The sequence below is a fragment of the Ornithorhynchus anatinus genome, chromosome 2, assembly GCF_004115215.2.
Source record: "Ornithorhynchus anatinus isolate Pmale09 chromosome 2, mOrnAna1.pri.v4, whole genome shotgun sequence".
In the NCBI taxonomy this organism is placed as follows: domain Eukaryota; kingdom Metazoa; phylum Chordata; class Mammalia; order Monotremata; family Ornithorhynchidae; genus Ornithorhynchus; species Ornithorhynchus anatinus.
This window is the reverse complement of record NC_041729.1, coordinates 151,043,550-151,064,657: the sequence shown is the minus strand read 5'-3', so window position 1 is coordinate 151,064,657 and position 21,108 is coordinate 151,043,550. Positions and strand designations below refer to the sequence as shown.

Sequence of the window (21,108 nt, the reverse complement as noted above, 5' to 3'; positions counted from 1 at the left end):
GGAGCTTACAGATTAAACAATTGAAATGCCCAATGTCTCGCAGGAGGCCGGTCTCCTGAGTCTTAAACCTAGCTCACACTGCCTCTCTATTGAATAATTTTAATTATTAGGGCAAACCACAGAAAACCCCATTCTCCCAGCAAACAACTAAAATGACTTCCCAGTAATAAGTGAAAAGGCGGGAAGGAGGTTCCAGATTCTAGGGAACCATTTTTCTGCCAAGTTGGCTGGCTCTACACAATGGATTGAGCATCGCTGGGTGAAACGATTCCTCGATGGTCTGCAACGAGTTAACGCTCCTTCCAACGTGATGGATCTGGGCTCGGGGCTCCTTCCAACGTGATGGATCTGGGCTCGGGGTTTTGAAGAAAATACTTTCAAAGTAGCACAAACGGTTACTGCAGTGACTGATGCTAATAGCTTCGGAAGTATATGAGTTTTACAATTGCCTGAAAACTACGACTTGAGTAGGAGAAATTCCGGCTCCAACTCCGGCCGTCACAGCGGGCTGAGTCGACGCTTGATCCGCAGTACAGAGTCCCCATGAATCAGAAAACCGGGGCCCAGCCATCCGACCACAGAACGTACATTACGTCGGAAGTGAGTCCACCGGTCGGTCAGTTCTCCAGTGAGCTCCCAGTGGAAGGACGCACGTCACTTCCTTCGCTGCTGTCTTTGAGATGAGACATTAAAATACACCTCCCAACAGCTCTGAAATACCTCTATTTGAATCTGTCCTTGAACTTGAGGGAAGCAGAGTAGCCTAGTGAAAAGAGTCTAGACCTGAGAGTCAGAAGATCTGGGTTCAAATCCTGACTCTGTCCTGATCTGCTGTGTGACCTTGGGTGAGTCACTTAATATCTCTGTGCCTAAATCCCCTCATCTAGAAAACTCCACCTCCCTCCTACTTAGACTGTGAGCCCTGTGTGGGGCAAGGAGTGGTTCCAATCTAATTATTTTGTATCTACCCAAACACTTAGTACAGTGCTTGGCCCATAGTGTTTATTAATAATAATAATAATGACAATAATAGCCTCTAGCCTCATTCGTAACACCACCTTGTTTTACAATGGCACTTTAATTTTTTCCAGTGCTTTCACACCTATTTTACTTTATCCTCAAAATTCCTGTCAGGTAGAGAGATGCAGGTATTACTCTTCCCATCTTGTATCTATCCCAGCACTTATGACAGTGCTTGGTACATAGAAGCAGCAGGGTCTAGTGGACAGAGCATGGTTTGAGAGTCAGAGGAAGTGGGTTCTAATCCCAGCTCAGCAACCTGTCTGCTGTGTGACCTTGAGTAAATCATTTAACTTCTCTTCGCCTCAGTTACCTCATCTGTAAAATGGGTATCAAGAATGTGAGCTCCATGTGGGACAAGGGACTGGGTTCAACCTGATTGCCTTACATGTACCCCAGGGCTTAGTACAGTGCTTGGAACATAGTAAAAGTTTAACAAATACCATAATTATTATTGTTGCTATTACAATCCCAGCTCTGTCACTTATCTGCTGTGTGACCTTAGGCAAGTTGCTACTCTTCTCTGTGCCTTAGTTACTTCATCTGTAAAATGGGGATTAAGACTGTGAGCACTATATGGCACAGGGATTGTGTCTGACCCAATTATCTTGTATCTACCCCAGTGCTTAGTACAGTCCCTGACACACAGTAAGTAAGTGCTTACTCTGTGTCAAGCACTGTGCTGGATAATAATAATAATAATAATTATGGTATTTGTTAAGCACTTACTGTGTGCCAGACATGGTACTAAGTACTGGGGTGGAGACAAGCAAATTGGGTTGGACACAGTCCCTGTCCCACATGGGGCTCACAGCATCAGAAGGGCTCGCAAAGGCTAACCAATCAATTGACAGTATTTATCGAGCACATATTATGTGCAGAGCGCTCAACTGAGTGCTTGGGAGAGCAGTCCACAAATACACTTTTAACTAGCCCTGCCTCATCCTAGGAAGTATGAATGAACAAAAATGATAAATGAACGAATAAATAAATAAAACTAGCAACAGCCAGCTACTCGGCATCAACTGAACTGATCGGTAGCTGGCTTCACATTAGACCACTCTGCAAGTGTTTTCTGCATCCCGGTAGTCAAAAAAAAAAAAAAAGTTCCCATTAATCTTGCAGGCAAAATTGCTTTTAGGATAATACACTTGATGCAATGTGTCAGCAACAGAAGGAATCCAAGATTGCTATAATGAGAGGAATGATCATTTTTATTGACTTTATGGAATGTTTTTACATTAGAAAGTCTAAAAGGAAAGCTTCAAACTACACATGAACATATTTTGAATATGAAATAACAAATACAGAGAAAATTAGGGGGGGAGTTTTCTCCCAAAAAACTGAGGAACTCCCCTCTCCTAAAGACATTTTAAAAAAGAGTTATTTTAGCAAGAAATACAGAGATTACATGTTTAAACACATCTATCTTAAAAACCATCTTTCTGGGCAATCTCTTCCTACGTTTGACACTGATCTCCTATAGCAATATTGTTCACCACTACCTACAATACAGAGCATGATCTATTTCGGGTGGAGATATAAGGTGGCTTCTTGAATAATTCATGACTTGTGGGAACAAACAACTTTTCAAATTATGCAACCCATTGAAAATACTTCTTTCATACATATAAAACCGATTGCAACAGGCCCAATCGTAAAGAGGAGGAAGAACCTCCCTGAATATGCCAGACCTCAAAGGTGTGGGGGAGAAGATCACTGCAGGAGAGGGAAGAAAAGCGACAGCAGAAAAATAGGAGGAGGTAGGAGGGGTTGAGAAGCAGCAGGGAAGCAGCATGACCTAGCGGAAAAGGCACGGGCCTACGAGTCAGAGGGCCTGGGTTCTAATCCCAGCTCTGCCACTTGCTTGCTGTGTGACCTTGGATAAGTCACTTAACCTCTCTGTGCCTCAGTTTCCTCAGTTGCAAAATGGGAATTCAATATTTATGCCTACTTATACCCATGTGGGATGGGGACTGTGTCTGACCTGACGGACTGTATCTACTCCAGTGCTTACAACAGTGCTTGATGCATAATAAGTGCTTAAAAATATCATTAAAAAAGATAAGGGAGAGTAAGAAAAGAAGGGAGAAGGAGGAGAAAGGGAGGGGGAGTCTTGATACCGTCTCTGGTGAGCTGCTTTCAGTTTAGGCCTGGCGGGGGTGAGTTCTGTGGTTTGGGTGACGAAGTGTCGAAGACCTCCCCTTGGGTTAAGGAAAAAGCAAGTTGGATTTCGGACACTGGGGCAACCCAGGCTTTATTATTACTATTATCTAAGAACTCCCACTTCAGGGTATGTGCGTCAAGGGGTGGAGGACGGAGTGAGGAAGGATGGTTCTACCAACTGGGAGAGGAGCTGGGGGAAGCCCAGAACTCCAGGGACTTCTTTTTTTACCGTACTCTCCCTAATGCCCACTCTGACCACCGTGCAGGCTCCCAAAAAGTTAAGCTCCTGTCCCTGCTGGGTCGTCGCCCCCTCTCACCTTTCTCAGGCTGCGGGACTGGGCCACAGGCTCCTCCCGGCCCCGCTGGCCACCCGAGAGGCCAATATTCCCCGAGTTGTCACCCACCATTCCCGCCCAGCATCGCTGGCGGTGCCACCCAGCCAGCCAACCCAGAGCCACCAGGACTCCCTTCCTCAAAATGACTTCGAAGCCTTATTGAAGGCATGTCTCTTCCAAGAGGCCTTCCCTGACTAAGCCCCACTTTTCCTCATCTCCCAATCCTTTCTATGACTCATTCCCTTTATTTACCGCCCATGCCCCCTAGTTTCACAGCACTTATGAATACACTGTAATTTTAGTAGTTTATTTCTATTAATATGTCCCCCTCTAGACCCTAAGCTCACGGTAGGCAGGGAATGCGTCTGTTTACTGTTCTATCGTTCTAGCGCACTGACTGAACAGTGGTCCTAGGCAGAGCCGGTGCCTAATGGCACTGAACAGCTTGCCCTTATCCCTGTGAGAGAAGTTAGAGAAGTGAGAGAAGCCACTGCCATGCAGTCCAGTAAGGACCTCGGGAATCCATCGGGCAGGGTGCAATATTAGGAATGGAGGATGAAAGGCGATTAGACATTCTGGGGAAACTGCACTAATTCAGACCAAATCAGCATGAACTCCAAATTGAAAATCCATGTGTGCATATGTTTGTGTGTACATATGTTCGTATGTACTCATTCTGGGTGTTTCTGGGGTGTACTGGTTGGCCTGGGGGACAGCAGGAATTTAAGGTTGAACCGCCCACTTGGCTCCTCCTCCGGAACCATTCCGGTTCCCAGGTGAGAGGTGGCTTAAGTGGGGCTCCCTAACATACCTAAAAAGCTGTGGGGGTGACTGACGGATCCCTCCCCCCATCCCTACCGAGTCGGTCTGTCCCTCTGGCCCGGGGTGCCATTTCTCATCCTAGTCTACGGGTTCTCTCTCATCCCGGGGTCCGTAGAAGTCCTCCAGGCAGAGCGCAGCCATGCTCATCTTAGGACCGGGTTTCCTGGCCCTACCCTGACATCTGGAGAAGCAGCTTGGAGTTGGGGGTTAGTGTCCCCTGCAGTGGAAGAGGTACTCCCTCTCTGAGGAGGAATGGTTATGGTAGTTAAGAGGCTTACCCCTTCGAAGGGGAATCTCAGAGAGTCCAAGTGGCGTAATCTGGGGGCAAGGGGGGACGGAGTGATTTGGAGCATCTTTTGCCCCTCCCCAAACGTCTGCAAACCAAAGACGTTGGCGATCCACTGTTCTGAGCACCTGAAGGGACTGATTCACTTCTCAAGTGTCTTCTCCCCGGGGACAGACCTACTGGACCTAAGAAAGTTCATTTCCGCACCAAAGGCACAGTTAACTTTTCTTGTCTGCAATGCCTAAACCTTTGACAGGTCTTAACAATAACGATTAGACATTCCAGGGAAACCTCCCTAATTCAGACAAAATTAATATATAGTCCTAAAGGAAAATCTCTGTGGGTGTGTGCGCATGTGTATGTGTGTGTCTGGTCTGGATGTTTCTGCAGGTCTGTCAGGTTACATTTGTCTCTAGGGAAGCCAGGATGACAAGAAGCATTCCAGGCCTTCAGAGCCCCTCTCCCCGACCCTGCTTCTGATAATCTCTCGCAATCCCGAAGATTAAATGAGGTTTTGATAACTGCAGTGGAGAGCAATGCTTTCTACTTCAAATGTCAACCTACTGCTCTTCTTCAGGGGCAGAGAAGGTAAAGGAAAGAAGGACGAAGTTCCCTGTCTGGATGCTGGATTCTTGGGATCCAAATTTATGAGTTTTTTTAACCTGTCAGTGAGGGGAGCATCCGCTGCTGGTGGCAGAATTAGGGTGGGAGGGTTCTGGCCCAATAATACCATTTCTTCCATTTTTAGCAATACTTTATTACAACTATGACAGGTCTTTAAAGCTATCTGACTCACAAATGTTAAAAGTACATTAAAATAACTATGCAATTTATCCAGAGCACTTCTTCCCAGGACTAAAAACTGGAACTTTAAAAATATCACTCAACTTCCAAACCACTTACCAAGTAACGTTCTAGCAGGTTAATTTAGGGCTGTTACAAGAAAGCAAGCCTAGAATTCATTCACTACCCGATATCACTCTTGACATAGAACTTGTTTTGGGTAGTTCTTAGGAAGGAATTTTTCATACTCATTTTCAATGATAAAATAAACCAGTTGCCAAGCTGTTCAATCCTGGGCAATACTGGTCTCCGGAATCATTTCCTATCAACATGAATTCAATCAAAACGAATGAGAGATTTCAAAGCCACAGACAATAACAAAAAGCCAAAAATCAACCTGGGATCATTTAAAGCACTGGCTATCTTCCAAGTCTGTTGGCATGTAAGAAAATTAAAATATTTTAGGGGTTTATGTCATACAATCAAAGATAACAATTCCAATAAACCTCTTCTTCAGGAGCAGGGCAAAGGCTTCCAAAACTTACACTGGGGGCTGCGTCGGATCATTCAATATTAAAATTAAACAGCTTCCAACTTCTAATGGAAATATAGCTCAAAACCACCCACTAACTGTGCTAGCCACATTCAGATTTGTGGGACACAACCTAGAAATGATTACTGCCCTACTGTAAAATTGCAGAATGAGAATATGTTTTGTAATTTGCTTTCCAGAAATGAGCTTTTAAAAAATGCACCGAAGAAAGAAAAAAAGGAGCCCAGGACTTTACCCTCATCTTGTGGCCACGGGAGAGGCTCCTCTCAAGGTCCAGAGCAAAGATGCAGTCCATTAAATACCTTAGGTTACTTTCGCTATGCGTCAGTAAGAGTTTTCTTTTCTTCAGCGAAAATGATAAAGCACATTCCCTTCTGCTTCGGAAAGAGAGATCTACTAAAAAGGCTCGGCGAAATCTTGGTGAGCAGAATCATAGTCCTTAATGAAATGCTTCAGTTCTTCGATGCATCGCTCGCCGATCTCGTGGAGATTCTGCCTCAGGGCAAACTGCACGCACTTTTCTAACGAAGGATCTTTATCGATCAGCATCTTCACAACCATCCCAAAAGTTTCACAGTCCTGTCGGTATACCTAGAAGTCGGAAATATTTCAAAGAACGTGAAGAGTGGAAAAGAAAGAAAAAGACATCATTTAATCACTCAAGGAAAGGCTATCAACACACCAGAAACAGCACGAAGCAAACAAGAGTTCAAACCCGTTAAAGGATCGAACACAAAATGCAGGTGAACTTCACTGTCAGCTGGGTGTGTGTGGGTAGGGGGGCTACCACGTCCCCTGCTCTGCCAGTTTAGATGTTTGCAAGATCAAGGGCTGCTACAATCCTCTCCCTGGCTCCCAGGCCAGCTGGTTTGAGAGGCAGGCCTATGTTGACCAGGTCCACCCAGCTCCCACCTGAAGCTCCGATCCTAGGTTTGTTCCTATTGGGCTAAATAAACAGGTCCACACTGTTTATTTAGTGCTTAGTGTGGACAGCTGCTCTCAGGGTTGCACCTAGAGAGTTTCCAGTACTCTACAAGTCTCAACTACGGGAGAGGGAGTCAAGCAGAGGCCTATCCATTCCATTCCTAGCTTGGCCAGCGGCTAGCGAGTGGAAGGCTACAATCTGCTACAAGCCCAAACTCAGCTGTGCTGGGCAGCAGCGGCACGGGACAGAGTCGAGGGCAGAGATTCAAGTTTACTGCGTGGAAGAAGGCGATACCACGTCCCTATTTTTACCAAGAAAACTCTATGGATCTACTACCAGAATGACTGCAGATGGCGGTGGAGCAGTCTGGGAGAGACGTGTCCAGGGCGTCGTTATGTGTCGGACATGACTCGACAGCATAAGACAACAACAAGTGTGTGCAGAGCACTGTTACTAAGCACTTAGGAGATTTCGATATATCAGAGTTGATAGACACATTCCCTGCCCACAACAAGATAACAGTCTAGCGGGAGGCAAGCATTAACATAAATAAATAGCCCATTGTTGGGTAGGGATTGTCTCTATTAGTTGCTGAATTGAACTTTCCAAGCACTTAGTACAGTGCTCTGCACACATTAAGTGCTCAATAAATACAACTGAATGAAATAAATACGACATTAATATGAATAAATGGCTCATATACTCAAGTGCGAGAAGCACTGTGGCTTAGTGAAAAGAGCATGGGCCTGACAGTCAGAGGGTCTGGGTTCTAATCGCTACTCCAAGGTCTTCTGAAGGATCTTGGGCAAATCACTTCACTTCTCTCTGCTTCATTACCTCATCCATAAAATAGGGATTAAGAGTGTGAGCCTCAGTGGGACATGAACTGATTCCAAACTGATTACCTTGTATCCACCCCAGCACCTAGCATGGCTCAGTGTAAACAGCACAGGCGTGGGAGTCAGAGGTCATGGGTTCGAATCCCAGCTCTGCCACTTGTCAGCTTTCTGACTGTGGGCAAGTCACTTAACTTCTCTGTGTCTCAGTTACCTCATCTGTCAAATGGGGATTAAGACTGTGAGCCTCAAGTGGGACAACCTGATTACCCTGTATCTACCCCAGCCCTTAGAACAGTGCTCTGCACATAGTAAGTGCTTAACAAATACCAACATAGTAAGTGCTTAACAAATACCATTAAAAAAATTCAAAAACGTACATAAATGCTGTGGGGCTGGGAGAGTGGTGAATAAAGGGTGCAAACCCAAGATTTGTGACAGATTTCAGTGACCCATGGGTGGGGCAGTAAACTGTTTCTTAGGACTGTCTTTTTTTTAATGGTATTTTTTAACGGCATTTGCTAAAAGCTTATTAAGGACTGTACTAAGTGCTGGGGTAGATATAAGCTAATCAGGTTGGACACAGTTCATGTCCCATATGGGGCTCACAGTCTTAATCCCCATTTTACATAGGAAGATACTGAGGCACAAGAAGTTAAATGACTTGCCCATGGTCACACAGCACACAAGTGGTAGATTTGGGATTAGACTCCCAGGCTCATAATAATGATAATAATAATAGTTTTGGTATTTGTTAACCGCTTACAACGTGCCAGGCACGGCACTAAGCGCTGGAGTGGATATAAGCAAATTGGGTTGGACACAGTCCCTGTCCCACATGGGGCTCACAGTCTCAAACCCTATTTTACAGATGAGGTTACTGAGGCACAGAGAAGCAAAGTGACTTGCCTAAAATCAAACAGCAGACAAGTGGCAGAGCCAGGATTAGAACCCATGACCTTCTGCCTCCCAGGCCCATACTTTATCCACTCCGCCATGCTGTTTCTCATACTTCAGTGAATGAACTACTTAATTATTTTTTGCAACTACAATTTGATATTATTTTCCCAGCCCCATCTAGGTTTCCATCACACTCGGTGTTACCCTCTTTATCCATAGTCACAAGATGCATTTTCCCTTGACAAAAATGTTATTCGATTACCGTTCACCCCATCTTTAAAGTCAAACTAAAACCACATATCCTCCCAGAAGTCTTCCCCAATAAACTTCTCACTTCCCCAATCTCTTCGGCCTCCCTTTCCTCATTGTCTACGTCCTTGGGTCTGTACCCCTTAAGCACGCTGTCACTCACTCATGGGCCCCGACACTTACAAGCACATCCTTACACCCTGCTAGTTCCCCTATATGGAATTTATTTATTTTCCATATTTATTTTCCCATCTGTCTCCCCCCAAGACTGTGAACTCCTTGAAGACGAGGATCGTGTCTACGACCGCCACTGCACTGTACTCTCCCAAGTGCTTATTCTAATGCTTTGCACACAGTAAGCACCCATGTATTTATGGAAAAACTACATTTTCACATAGTCTCCATGTGAATGAAGGGAAAACACACAATAAAATCTGGTCTCCTTTTGGGCAAGGAACACGTCTACCAACTCTGTACTGCTGTGCTCTCCCAAGTGCTTAATATACTGCTCTGCACACAGTAGCTCAATAAAAACCATTGATTGATTGATGCAAAATGCCTACTTTATTTTCTAATGGTCTAATTTACAAAATGAGAATAAACACAACCAGGCTATTTTAAAAAGACATCTTTTATGAGATGGGAGTAAGAGAGTAAGACAAGGATGTGTCTTACCATTTTATCTGTTCATCCTTTACAATGAATACCTAATGAGAAAAGCTCGATTGGATGAAGATGAAGATGGGGAGTAAAGACTGGAGGAAGGACTAGAAACAACCTTCGTTATGCTGATGATACAGCCTTACTAGCAGAAAGTGAAGAAAACTTGAAGGGCTTATTATTAAAAATTAAGGAGCGGAGCAAAAAAGATGGGCCTATTTGCATGTCAAGAAAACAAAGATCGTGACAACCGGAAGTTTTAACACATTTGCAGTGGACGGAGAGAAGACTGAAATAGTTGACAATTTTTCTCTCCTGGGATCGATAATCAATAATAAAGGAAATAGTAGCCAAGAAATATGCCGAAGATTAATGTTAGGAAGACTTGCTATGAAGAGACTGGAAAAGGTCATGAAATGCGCTGATGTAACTACTGCCACAGAAATACAAACGGTCAACACTATGGGGTTCCCAGTGACAATGTATGGATCTGAAATCTGGACAGTGAAAAAACAGGATAAAAAGAAGATCGACTCTTTTGAAATGTGGTATTGGAGAAGGCTTTTGCCAATATCATGGACTGCCTGAAATACAAACAAATGGATTCTGGAGCAAATTAAACCAAAGCGGTCTTTGGAAGGCCAAGTGACTCGATTTAGATTAGCATATTGTGGACACATAATCAGGAGGACTGATTCTCTGGAGAAGATGCTAATGCTAGGAAAAGTCCAGGGAAAACATGGAAGAGGCAGACCGGCACCTAGATGGATAGAGACCATAACAATGAAAACGGAAGAAACGTTAGAATGGTTGCGGATTATGGCTGAGGAGAGGACATTCTGGAGTCTCTAAGACCCGGAAACAACTCAACGGCACTTAATAGTAATAATGATTTATGGGAAGCATTAGAGAAGCAGTGTGGTCTACTGGATAGAGCACTGGCCCGGGAGTCAGAAGGACCTGGGTTCTAATCCCGGCTCCGCCATTTGTCTGCTGTGTGTGACCTTCAGAAAGTCGCTTAATTTCTCTCTGCCTCACTTACCTCATCTGTAAAATGGGGATTAATAATGTTGGTATTTGTTAAGCGCTTACTATGTGCCGAGCACTGTTCTAAGCGCTGGGGTAGATACAGGGTAATCAGGTTGTCCTACATGAGGCTCACAGTTAATCCCCATTTTACAGATGAGGTAACTGAGGCACAGAGAAGTTAAGTGACATGCCCACAGTCACACAGCTGACAAGTGGCAGAGCCAGGATTTGAACTCATGCCCTCTGACTCCCAAGCCCGGGCTCTTTCCACTGAGCCACGCTGCTTCTCTAAGACTGTGAGCCCAATGTAGGATAGGGACTGAGTCTGATTTGATTAGCTTGTATATCTACCCCAGTGCTGAGTAAAGTGCCGGAACAGGGTAAGCACTTAACAAATACCGCATTTTAAAAAAAGACCCTTTTAAATATTATCTGTAGTGTGACTTTTTTTCTCCAAGCCTGCCCATTACTCAGTATCATTTATTGTGCAGGAAGTATGCCATAGAAATAAATCAGTTTATTATCTGTCCTGAGTTTCAGCAAGCAACTGCTAGACAATACCAAACAGAACCGTAACGCTTCATGTTAGCTCTCCTCCTAGTGCCACCAAATTCAAATAAACAGGCCTACATAGATACCAAAAAAAAGACTCTGAATCTTAACCTTACTCTTAAAATAGCTCTGTGCCTCGGCATTCACAATACAACCAATTTTCCTCAGCAGTGATGGAATTTACTTAATTAAACTGTACTGGCAGGAAGTCCCTGACTTTTAATTTCAGTGATTCAACTTTGCGGCAAAAATTAATGCTTAAATGAGCCAGAATTGAAATCTGACACTCTACTAAACCAATATATATGACGGCATACAGTTCACATAAAGTTACATCTTGGCAATGCAATCGGGCACTCTGAGACTGCTTTAACAAACATATTTTTCAGAGTCAAGCAAAATGTAGTCCCCATGCGGGGAAGTCAGAACTCTTAAGTTTCCCGGCTTTACTGGAGATTATAACTTACTAAACCAATCAATCCACATAATAACAGCATTCTAACACCAACGTGTGTTCTAACACCAACTTTCAGGCTCAGGAGAACAGTTTGTGTGTGGCCTAGATTTCATAGGCTATTTTATGGCAATTGTTCTGGATGAGGATAAGGTTACAGTGTATATTAACCTACATATTCTCTAGTCTCACTCTGCTATTTTAGCAAAAATCCATCTCCTTTAGTGTATTTACAAAAAAGAAAGCGTACAAGAGAAAGTGATGGGTTTTTTGAAGCACTCTCTCAAATGGAATGTTCCTCAGTTTAAATTCACACCTTAAAGGGATTGGGATTTAAAAAAGGTAACTGGTATGTTTTAAAATCTATCGATTATATATTTATTTGGATTATCGTTTTAAAAAAGATGGACATAGCAGCAGCTGGGTTTCTGCCTTGAAAATCAGCTTATGAAAGTGTTGAATACTACATATCGTCTCTCTTCCCCCAGGGTCAATTTTTAAAAGGCCTTTTTCAAAATGAATTAGTTTCGGATTAAACAGGAAATAATCGGTTTTATGTTAAAGGAAGGGCCTCACCCTGAAACATTTTATAAATAAAATTTGAAACTGTCAGAAACCTATTTCCCAAATCTGTTCCACAGTCAACTCAATCCAAAACAGGAAGGGTGCAGTTATCTGCGAAAGGTCTTGTTTGCTTAGGGTCTCTCGGTGGAAATGCAATAATAATCTTCAGATTTGATACCCATAGACCACACAAGGAAGGATTTTTTTCCAGATTGGACTTCATCAAAATGGGAATCAGGTTGCACTGTGGGGTGGGGTTCATAGGAATCCGTAGGGATTGGGTCTGAACTGACTGGGTTGTATTTACCCAACGCTGGGCACGGGGCTCAGCACATAGTAAGCGCTCAACAAATATCACTAATAGAGGGAAGAACTACCACCTACCCAATAATACGAAGATGACGGTGAGTCAACATTCTCCAAGAATATCCTGGTAATGATGATTGCAGAGTATCTGGTGTGTTTACAAAGGGTCTGGCTGATTTGGGCTATCAGTTGACTATCTGATGGGGCAAACATAAGCACTTCTTTCAGTTCGTTTAGGACAAAGAGCAAGTGGGTATGATTAAAAGGTATGTCTTTAATGACTGATACCTTGGAAATGACATTATTGGGGCATATTGGACGATTTTAAATTCTGGGTGGTACATTTTTCATAACAAAAAATCCCCAGTGGACAGAGCACGGGCCTGGGAGTCAGAAGGACCTGGGTTCTTATCCCAGCTCCACCACCAATCTGCCGTGTGACTTGGAGCAGGTTACTTAACTTCTCTGTGCTTCACTTACCTCATCTGTAAAATGGATATTAAGACTATGAGCCCTATTGTGTCCAACCTGATTAGCTTGTAACCACCCCAGTGCTTAGAAGAGTGTTTGACACACAGTAAACATTTAACAAATGCCATCATTATTTATTATTATTTACTGACTGGGTGCAACACCCTGTGTACTGAGCATTTGGGAAGTCCAAACCATAGAAGAGTCACACTCTCTGTCCAAGAGGAACTTGTTCTCTTAACAGGGGACACAGACATAAAATATTTACAAGAGAATAAACATGTCTGCAAAAGTACCAAGGATGGGTACAGATAAGTTGGGAGTTTTCCTCCCGGACAAATGTTGCTGCCCATGATCTTCCTAGGGAAAAACTATAAATAGAAGTGGAGTCCTATGCAATAAAGTTGTGTTCTTAACAATATGTATGCAGTTTGTGGCAGCAGATATTTCTACATGAACACAGCAGCTTTTTAAAGCAAAAGAAAGCAATGCCAATCGCTGTGAGTAAAATCCACCATTATTAAGTTAACAAAAATTTTATTACTGAGTTGATGATAACCTTAGACATTCTGAAAGTTTAGTGTTACTTCACATGAGCTACCATATTAATAACCTGGCTATGGTAACCCTAAACTTTCAGCCCCATTTTTTTTTGAGGGGGAAGGGGGGCTGTTGAAATTTTACCTATTTCTAATGGTCAGGGCAAGTCAGTGTAGTGTAAGTTCAATTACCTGGTCCACATATCATTTACTCAATAGGGCAAAAAAGCCCAAGTTTAAATAAAAAATACAAAATTTTGGGAAATCAATTGGGATTGTCTTTAATCCTTACTTCTACCAATCAGGGAAAAGTTAATATATTAAGAAACAATCACCATAAAGTCAACATAACTCTCCTGGCCTTGAAAAGAGAAGCATTCTTTAACTTTCTTCAAAAGGACTATATTTAAATCATTTATAGTCCTTTTGAAGAAAATTAAAGAATGTTTCTCTTTAAAACAGGCCTTGGGGTGCGCTGCTGTGGAAAAAAAATTCTAACTCAAGTATGCCCTGAATGCACGAATATATTAGACTTCTCACAAAAAGACTATCTTTTGCAAAACTTCGGACGACATTAAAGACAGATGCAAATGTTGCCTCACTATAGAAATACATTCCACCACGATATAAAAAGTACACCTTAAAGAAGTAACCTTAAATTTCGAGAGGAGAGTTCATCAAAAGTATTTAACGAGTGCCTATGCAATGCAAGGGATTGTGTTCGAGACTAATAAGACACAATTATTCACCTCCCCATCCCCACCTTCCCTACCCCTTGCCCCCAGTGACCCGGCCACCTACTTTATCAACAAAATTGACACTATTAGGTGTGATCCCCCGAAAGTCTCCCTTTCCCCTCTCCAGTCCCTCCCCTCTACTGCCCCTTCTTCAACTCTCCCATCTCTTTCCCAGCAGTATGTCTAGAGGAAATCTCCTTTCTCTCAAAATCCACTCCCTCCATCTGTGCGGCCAACCCCACTCCTTTGCACCTCACCGAAACACTTGCCCCTTTCCTTCCTCCCTTTCTAACTGCCATCTTCAACTGTTCACTCTTCAATGGCTTCTTCCCCACTGCTTTTAAACATGCCCATATCTCCTCTATCCTAAAAAAACAAACCCTTGACTCCAGTTATCGCCCCATCTCCCTTCTACCATTCCTCTCCAAACTCTAAGAGTGAACTGTCTACACCCACTGCCTCAAATTCCTCTCCTCCAATTCTCTCCTTGACCCCCTTCAACCTGGCTTCCGTCCCCTTCATGCCACAGAATCTATCCCCTCAAGGTCACCAGTGATCTCCTTGCCAAATCCAACGGCCTCTACTCCATCCTAATCCTCTTTGACCTCTCTGCTGCCTTTGATGCTGTCCACTACTTCCTTCTCCTGGAAACATTATCCAATCTCAGCTTCACTGACACTGTACTCTCCTGGTTCTCCTCCTATCTCTCTGATTGCTCATTTTCAGTCTCTTTCGTGGGCTCCTCCTCTGCCTCCCATCCACTAACTGTGGGTGCCCCTCAAGGTTCAGTTCTGGGTCCTCCTTCCTTTCTCCATCTTCACCCACTCCCTTGGAAAACTCATTAGCTCACACAGCTTCAACTACCACCTACCTCTAAACTGATGACACCCAAATCTACATCTCCAGCCCTGATCTCTCTCCCTCTCTTTAGTCTCACATTTCCTCCTGCCTTCAAGAATCTTTACTTGGATATCCTCCCATCACCTCAAACTTAATACAGCTAAACCTAAACTTCTTGCCTTCCCACCCAAACCTTGTCCTCCCACTCATTTTCTTATCACCGTGGACGGGACTATCATCCTTCCTCTCTCACAAGCCCATAACCTTGGCATTATCTTTTGACTCCTCTCTCTCGTTCTACCCACATATTCAAGCCATCACTAAATCCTGTCAGTTCTACCTTCACAACGCCATTAAAATCTGCCAATTCCTCTGTATGGTCAGACTCCATGGGAAACATTTGGGCTAGCACAGTCAAGGCCGAGCCCCGCTCCATCCTGCCTCGTTAATTGCACAGCGCCGGTGTAGCGCCAACCCCGGGTGGGAGGAAGATGGACCTGCCAGAGGAAGGAGGCCCCACAGCAGCAGCAAGACGTACGGTGAAAGACCGCCAAGGACATAGCGCCTCGCGAATCTTGGGGCCCTAAATATATCTGTAAGGGAGCATCGGAGCCAGGTGGCTGATGCCTCCCTCCCTTTTGCCCATACAGGGCCCCTTTGTTCTTGGCACACCAGAGGGGATATAAGGCAGTGCATGCAGGGGGAGGGTGCGGTGTGATCTCTCCAAGTCTGCCGGCCGCCACGGACTGTTCTGTGGGTAAGTCCCCCCCGCCATGTTCTACTCTAAATAAACTATCAACCTGGACTTATCCACCTCTTTCTTCAGTATTCCATTATTATTGATATACGGGGGACAGGCAGTCTACACAGGCTCCAGTCCATCCTGGTACATCCTCTCCATCCGAACTGCTACTAAATCAATGCAAGCATTTATCCTATCCCACCTTGATTATTGTATCAGCCTCCTTGCTGACCTCTCTGCTTCCTATCTCTCCCCACTCTAGTCCATACTCCATTCTGCTGCCCGGATCACTTTCCTTCAAAAACATTCAGACCACGTTTCCCCATTCCTAAAGAAAATCCAGGGGTTGCCCAACCACCTCCGCATCAAACAAAACTCCTCACCATTGACTTTAAAACACTCTATCACTTTCCTCCCTCCTACCTCACCTCGCTTCTCTCCTACTACAACCCAGCCAGCACACTTCGTTCCTCTAATACTAGGAACCCTGTCACTGTATCTCTATCTCCTCTATCTTGCCGCCGACCTCTCACTCACATCCTGCCTCTGGCTTGGAACACCATCCCTCTTCATATCAGACTCTGCCCCACTTCAGGGCCTTACTAAAGGCACAGCTCCTCCAAGAAGCCTTCCCTGACTAAGCCCTCCTTTCCTCTTCTTCCACTCCCTTTTGAGTTGCCCTGACTTGCTCCCTTCATTCCCTTCATCACCACAGCACATATGTATATATCTGTAATTTATTTATTAATTTATGTATATTAATGCCTGTTTCCCTCGTTTAAAAATAGACTGTGAGCTCACTGTGAGCAGGGAATGTGTCTGTTTGTTGTTGTGCTGTACTCTCCCAAGAGCTTAGTACAGGGCTTTGCACATGATAAGTGCTCAATGAATATGACTGACTGACTGACTGACTGAATGAATGAACAATTCCTGTCTTCAACAGCCTCTTATCTTATGGGAAAATCAGGATCAACACAAACATAGGAATCTTCAAACCACAAACTGCAGGTCCAGGGTCATTCATTCATTCAATAGTATTTATTGAGCGCTTACTATGTGCAGAGCACTGTACTAAGCGCTTGGGATGAACAAGTCGGCAACAGATAGAGACAGTCCCTGCCATTTGACGGGCTTACAGTCTAATCGGGGGAGACGGACAGACAAGAACAATGGCACTAAACAGCGTCAAGGGGAAGAACATCTCGTAAAAACAATGGCAACTAAATAGAATCAAGGCGATGTACAATTCATTAACAAAATAAATAGGGTAACGAAAATATATACAGTTGAGCGGACGGGTACAGTGCTGTGGGGATGGGAAGGGAGAGGTGGAGGAGCAGAGGGAAAAGGGGAAAATGAGGCTTTAGCTGCGGAGAGGTAAAGGGGGGATGGCAGAGGGAGTAGAGGGGGAAGAGGAGCTCAGTCTGGGAAGGCCTCTTGGAGGAGGTGATTTTTAAGTAAGGTTTTGAAGAGGGAAAGAGAATCAGTTTGGCGGAGGTGAGGAGGGAGGGCGTTCCAGGACCGCGGGAGGACGTGACCCAGGGGTCGACGGCGGGATAGGCGAGACCGAGGGACGGCGAGGAGGTGGGCGGCAGAGGAGCGGAGCGTGCGGGGTGGGCGGTAGAAAGAGAGAAGGGAGGAGAGGTAGGAAGGGGCAAGGTGATGGAGAGCCTTGAAGCCTAGAGTGAGGAGTTTTTGTTTGGAGCGGAGGTCGATAGGCAACCACTGGAGTTGTTTAAGAAGGGGAGTGACATGCCCAGATCGTTTCTGCAGGAAGATGAGCCGGGCAGCGGAGTGAAGAATAGACCGGAGCGGGGCGAGAGAGGAGGAAGGGAGGTCAGAGAGAAGGCTGACACAGTAGTCTAGCCGGGATATAACGAGAGCCCGTAACAGTAAGGTAGCCGTTTGGGTGGAGAGGAAAGGGCGGATCTTGGCGATATTGTAGAGGTGAAACCGGCAGGTCTTGGTAACGGATAGGATGCGAGGGGTGAACGAGAGGGACGAGTCAAGGATGACACCGAGATTGCGGGCCTGCGGGACGGGAAGGATGGTCGTGCCATCCACGGTGATGGAGAAGTCTGGGAGCGGACCGGGCTTGGGAGGGAAGATGAGGAGCTCAGTCTTGCTCATGTTGAGTTTTAGGTGGCGGGCCAACATCCAGGTGGAGACGTCCCGGAGGCAGGAGGAGATGCGAGCCTGAAGGGAGGGGGAGAGGACAGGGGCGGAGATGTAGATCTGCGTGTCATCTGCGTAGAGATGGTAGTCAAAGCCGTGAGAGCGGATGAGTTCACCGAGGGAGTGAGTGTAAATGGAGAACAGAAGAGGGCCAAGAACTGACCCTTGAGGAACTCCAACAGTTAAAGGATGGGAGGGGGAGGAGGCTCCAGCGTAGGAGACCGAGAATGATCGGCCAGAGAGGTAAGAGGAGAACCAGGAGAGGACAGAGTCCGTGAAGCCAAGGTGAGATAAGGTATGGAGGAGGAGGGGATGGTCGACAGTGTCAAAGGCAGCAGAGAGGTCAAGGAGGATCAGAATGGAGTAGGAGCCATTGGATTTGGCAAGAAGGAGGTCATGGGTGACCTTAGAGAGAGCAGTCTCGGTAGAGTGGAGGGGACGGAAGCCAGATTGGAGGGGGTCTAGGAGAGAATGGGAGTTAAGGAATTCTAGGCATCGATTGTAGACGACTCGTTCTAAGATTTTGGAAAGGAAGGGTAGTAGGGAGATAGGACGATAACTGGAGGGGGAAGTGGGGTCAAGAGCGGGTTTTTTTAGGATGGGGGAGACGTGGGCGTGTTTGAAGGCAGAGGGGAAGGAGCCCTTGGAGATTGAGTGGTTAAAAATAGAAGTTAAGGAAGGGAACAAAGTAAAAATTATCAAAATACCTATTTGGCATACTGTGAAAAAATACTGGAATAGCTGAAACAAATCAGCTATTTGAGAGGCAGTGTGAATTTGTGCTACTCTGGAGGAAGAAAAGGATGTGGTTTGTAAAGTGGAAGGCAGGGATGGAACCAATTCTTGACTGTGAAATTAAGGACAGCCTCTTACACATTCCCATTTAGGGTTGTGAGGTCAGAGCTGACGCTCTTTAAAAGAGACTTGTGTTTCTCTGAAGGCATACGGGATGGAACCCAATAACGATGATGATAATTGTGACATTTGTTAAAGTGATGAATAATAATGATTTGTAAAAGCTTGTTGTGGGTAGGGAATGTGTCTACCAACTCTGTTGTATTGTACTCTCCCAAGCACTTAGTACAGTGCTCTGCAAAGAGTAAGGGCTCAAAAAATACAATTGATTGACTGAATGATTAATAAGATAATCTCTCTATTCTCCCATTCATATTCTAAAGCTATGGAGAAATGGCAATTTTAAACCTGGAAAGAGTGGCATTAAACAACACAGATATTAAGTTGAACCAAAAATTGTGTAGACATCTAACCCTTACAGGCTTCTGCACTGGAACAGTTACTGCAATATACTTTTTAAACCACCTAATGTACCTACCAGCTATGTTATATTGTACTGTATTCTTCCAAATGCTTAGAATTATGCAGTAAACACTCAATAAATACCACTAATTGATTTTTCTGTCTATATCAGAAGTCCTTCCATGTTCCAGAGAATATGCCACTTGGCCATATCCCACCAGTTTCTGATTAAGACACAACCCCAAAATTGTGTTTGTAATGGTGTTCTTTCTGAAACTAACATCATCTTGCCTTTAACTCTGAGACTATGTAATGCTTTTTTTTGGTATAATTCTGGAAAATTGCTATTCTTTCTTGGGCAAAATGTTTTCTGAAATTCCTGCATCAGTGGCAAACTTTAGAGGCCAAAGGGAGTTAGAATACATCGTGACTGCTACAGGGTTGGCGAGTAGTACATGAAGAAAAAAGTATATGATTTGAGCTGGGAGGTTTCCAAAGAAGAAGAGACTATATAGTACAGTTCTGTCTTCCAGAAACCATGATGAATTGAAAACCAAAAAAATGGCAAGGTTCGACACTGACTACAAGGCTATCTACTCTACTCAGGGCTTTGGGGTAAATACAACCATGGGATATGTTTATAGAAAAATAGTGAGGGTTTTTTTTTTTTTAAAGGCAATAAAGAGGAAAAAGGAAAAGAGGGAAAAACGTAACAGGATTTGACCGGGAGGGACGGGAAGGGAAGGAGGGAAATACACAAAAGAAAAAGATGTGGAAAAGGACAATATACTCAGAAAACACAATGACAGACCAAAGATAATGGTAGAAGAGAGAGACTAGGAAATAAGGAAAGTGGAGTGATATAAGGAACTGGGGGAAACATTTGGGAGAAAGTGACATGGGAGTGAAAAACTGTGGATTTGAGGTCTAAGGTCAGGCAGGTCAGGACATGAGGGAGGGATAAAAGGCTTACAGGCGGATGGGAGCAGATAGGTACAGTTTTCTGAATTTTTAAATTTTCTGAGTGGTATTTGTTAAGAGCTTATTATGTGCCGAGCACTGTTCTAAGCACTGGGTTAGATACAAACTAATCAGGTTGGACAAAGTCTGGGATGTCCCACATGGGGCTCACAATTAAAATCCCTTCTTTGAGGGCTTCCAGCCATCACAAACCCTGCCCAAAGCCCTAGCTTAATGAGTTTTGTCTCCAGAAAGTATTTTTTACAGCGGGGGGTCGGGGAAGGAGAAAATCTCTTAAGTCTTAGACACCCTAACCTCTGGTTGAACTTTTCTGAAAAACAGAATGCTAGGGAACGTGACCACATGAAATTCGCACAACAAGTTTAAGGCTCCAATGCCTGGCTTCAGTGCCGATCTACAGGGCCACTGCGCAAAGTCGGGAAAGTGCTCATGCTTCCCTTTCACCATTCAAATAGGAAATAATAGGTTCTCCCTCCCAAGGGAGTTCTGGGAAGAGTAAGTAGTATTTGGAGAGTAACTGATATTTATAAAATGACCTGCCTCCTTGGATGGAAAGTTGCTTAAAAAAAACAACAAAAAAACCTGTGAACTTCCATACTGTTCAAACTGCCGCCAACAACTCTGGGTCAAATCTAGGAGGTAAAATGAATACAATTTATCATGGGCCTAGAGCAACAGAACATGTCAAAATTCTGGCAGATTACAAGTAGATGTTTGTGGACTAAATCCTGATGGTATGGCACGGTATCTCCGAATCTTCCTCTCCAAGGAGATTAGACAGCGCCGACTCTTACGAAAACCATGGTGAATGACGATGACACAGCTCAACCATCTCTATTCAGAAACAGGTCCATAAACTAGAGAGTCCTTCTAAGCAACCAGTGTTTTGAAAGCCTGAACCAGAAACCTTCACTGGAACAGATTCT

The 21,108-nt window shown here is 44.4% G+C and overlaps 1 protein-coding gene across 3 annotated transcripts in view; it reads right to left on the bottom strand.

The window, feature by feature from the left end:
* Window positions 1-5,365: 5,365 nt before the first annotated feature.
* The window catches only part of PPHLN1 (periphilin 1), a 145,111-nt gene continuing 129,368 nt past the window's right edge, over window positions 5,366-21,108 (bottom strand). For 2 of the 3 annotated variants that reach the window (XM_029054673.2, XM_029054667.2), the window contains one exon: window positions 5,366-6,556. In XM_029054673.2, coding sequence (XP_028910506.1) covers window positions 6,362-6,556 — 195 coding nt within the window. In that variant the 3' untranslated portion in view covers window positions 5,366-6,361. The remainder of the gene's footprint in view (window positions 6,557-21,108) is intronic. The other variant, XR_003755904.2, reaches the window with a different exon arrangement.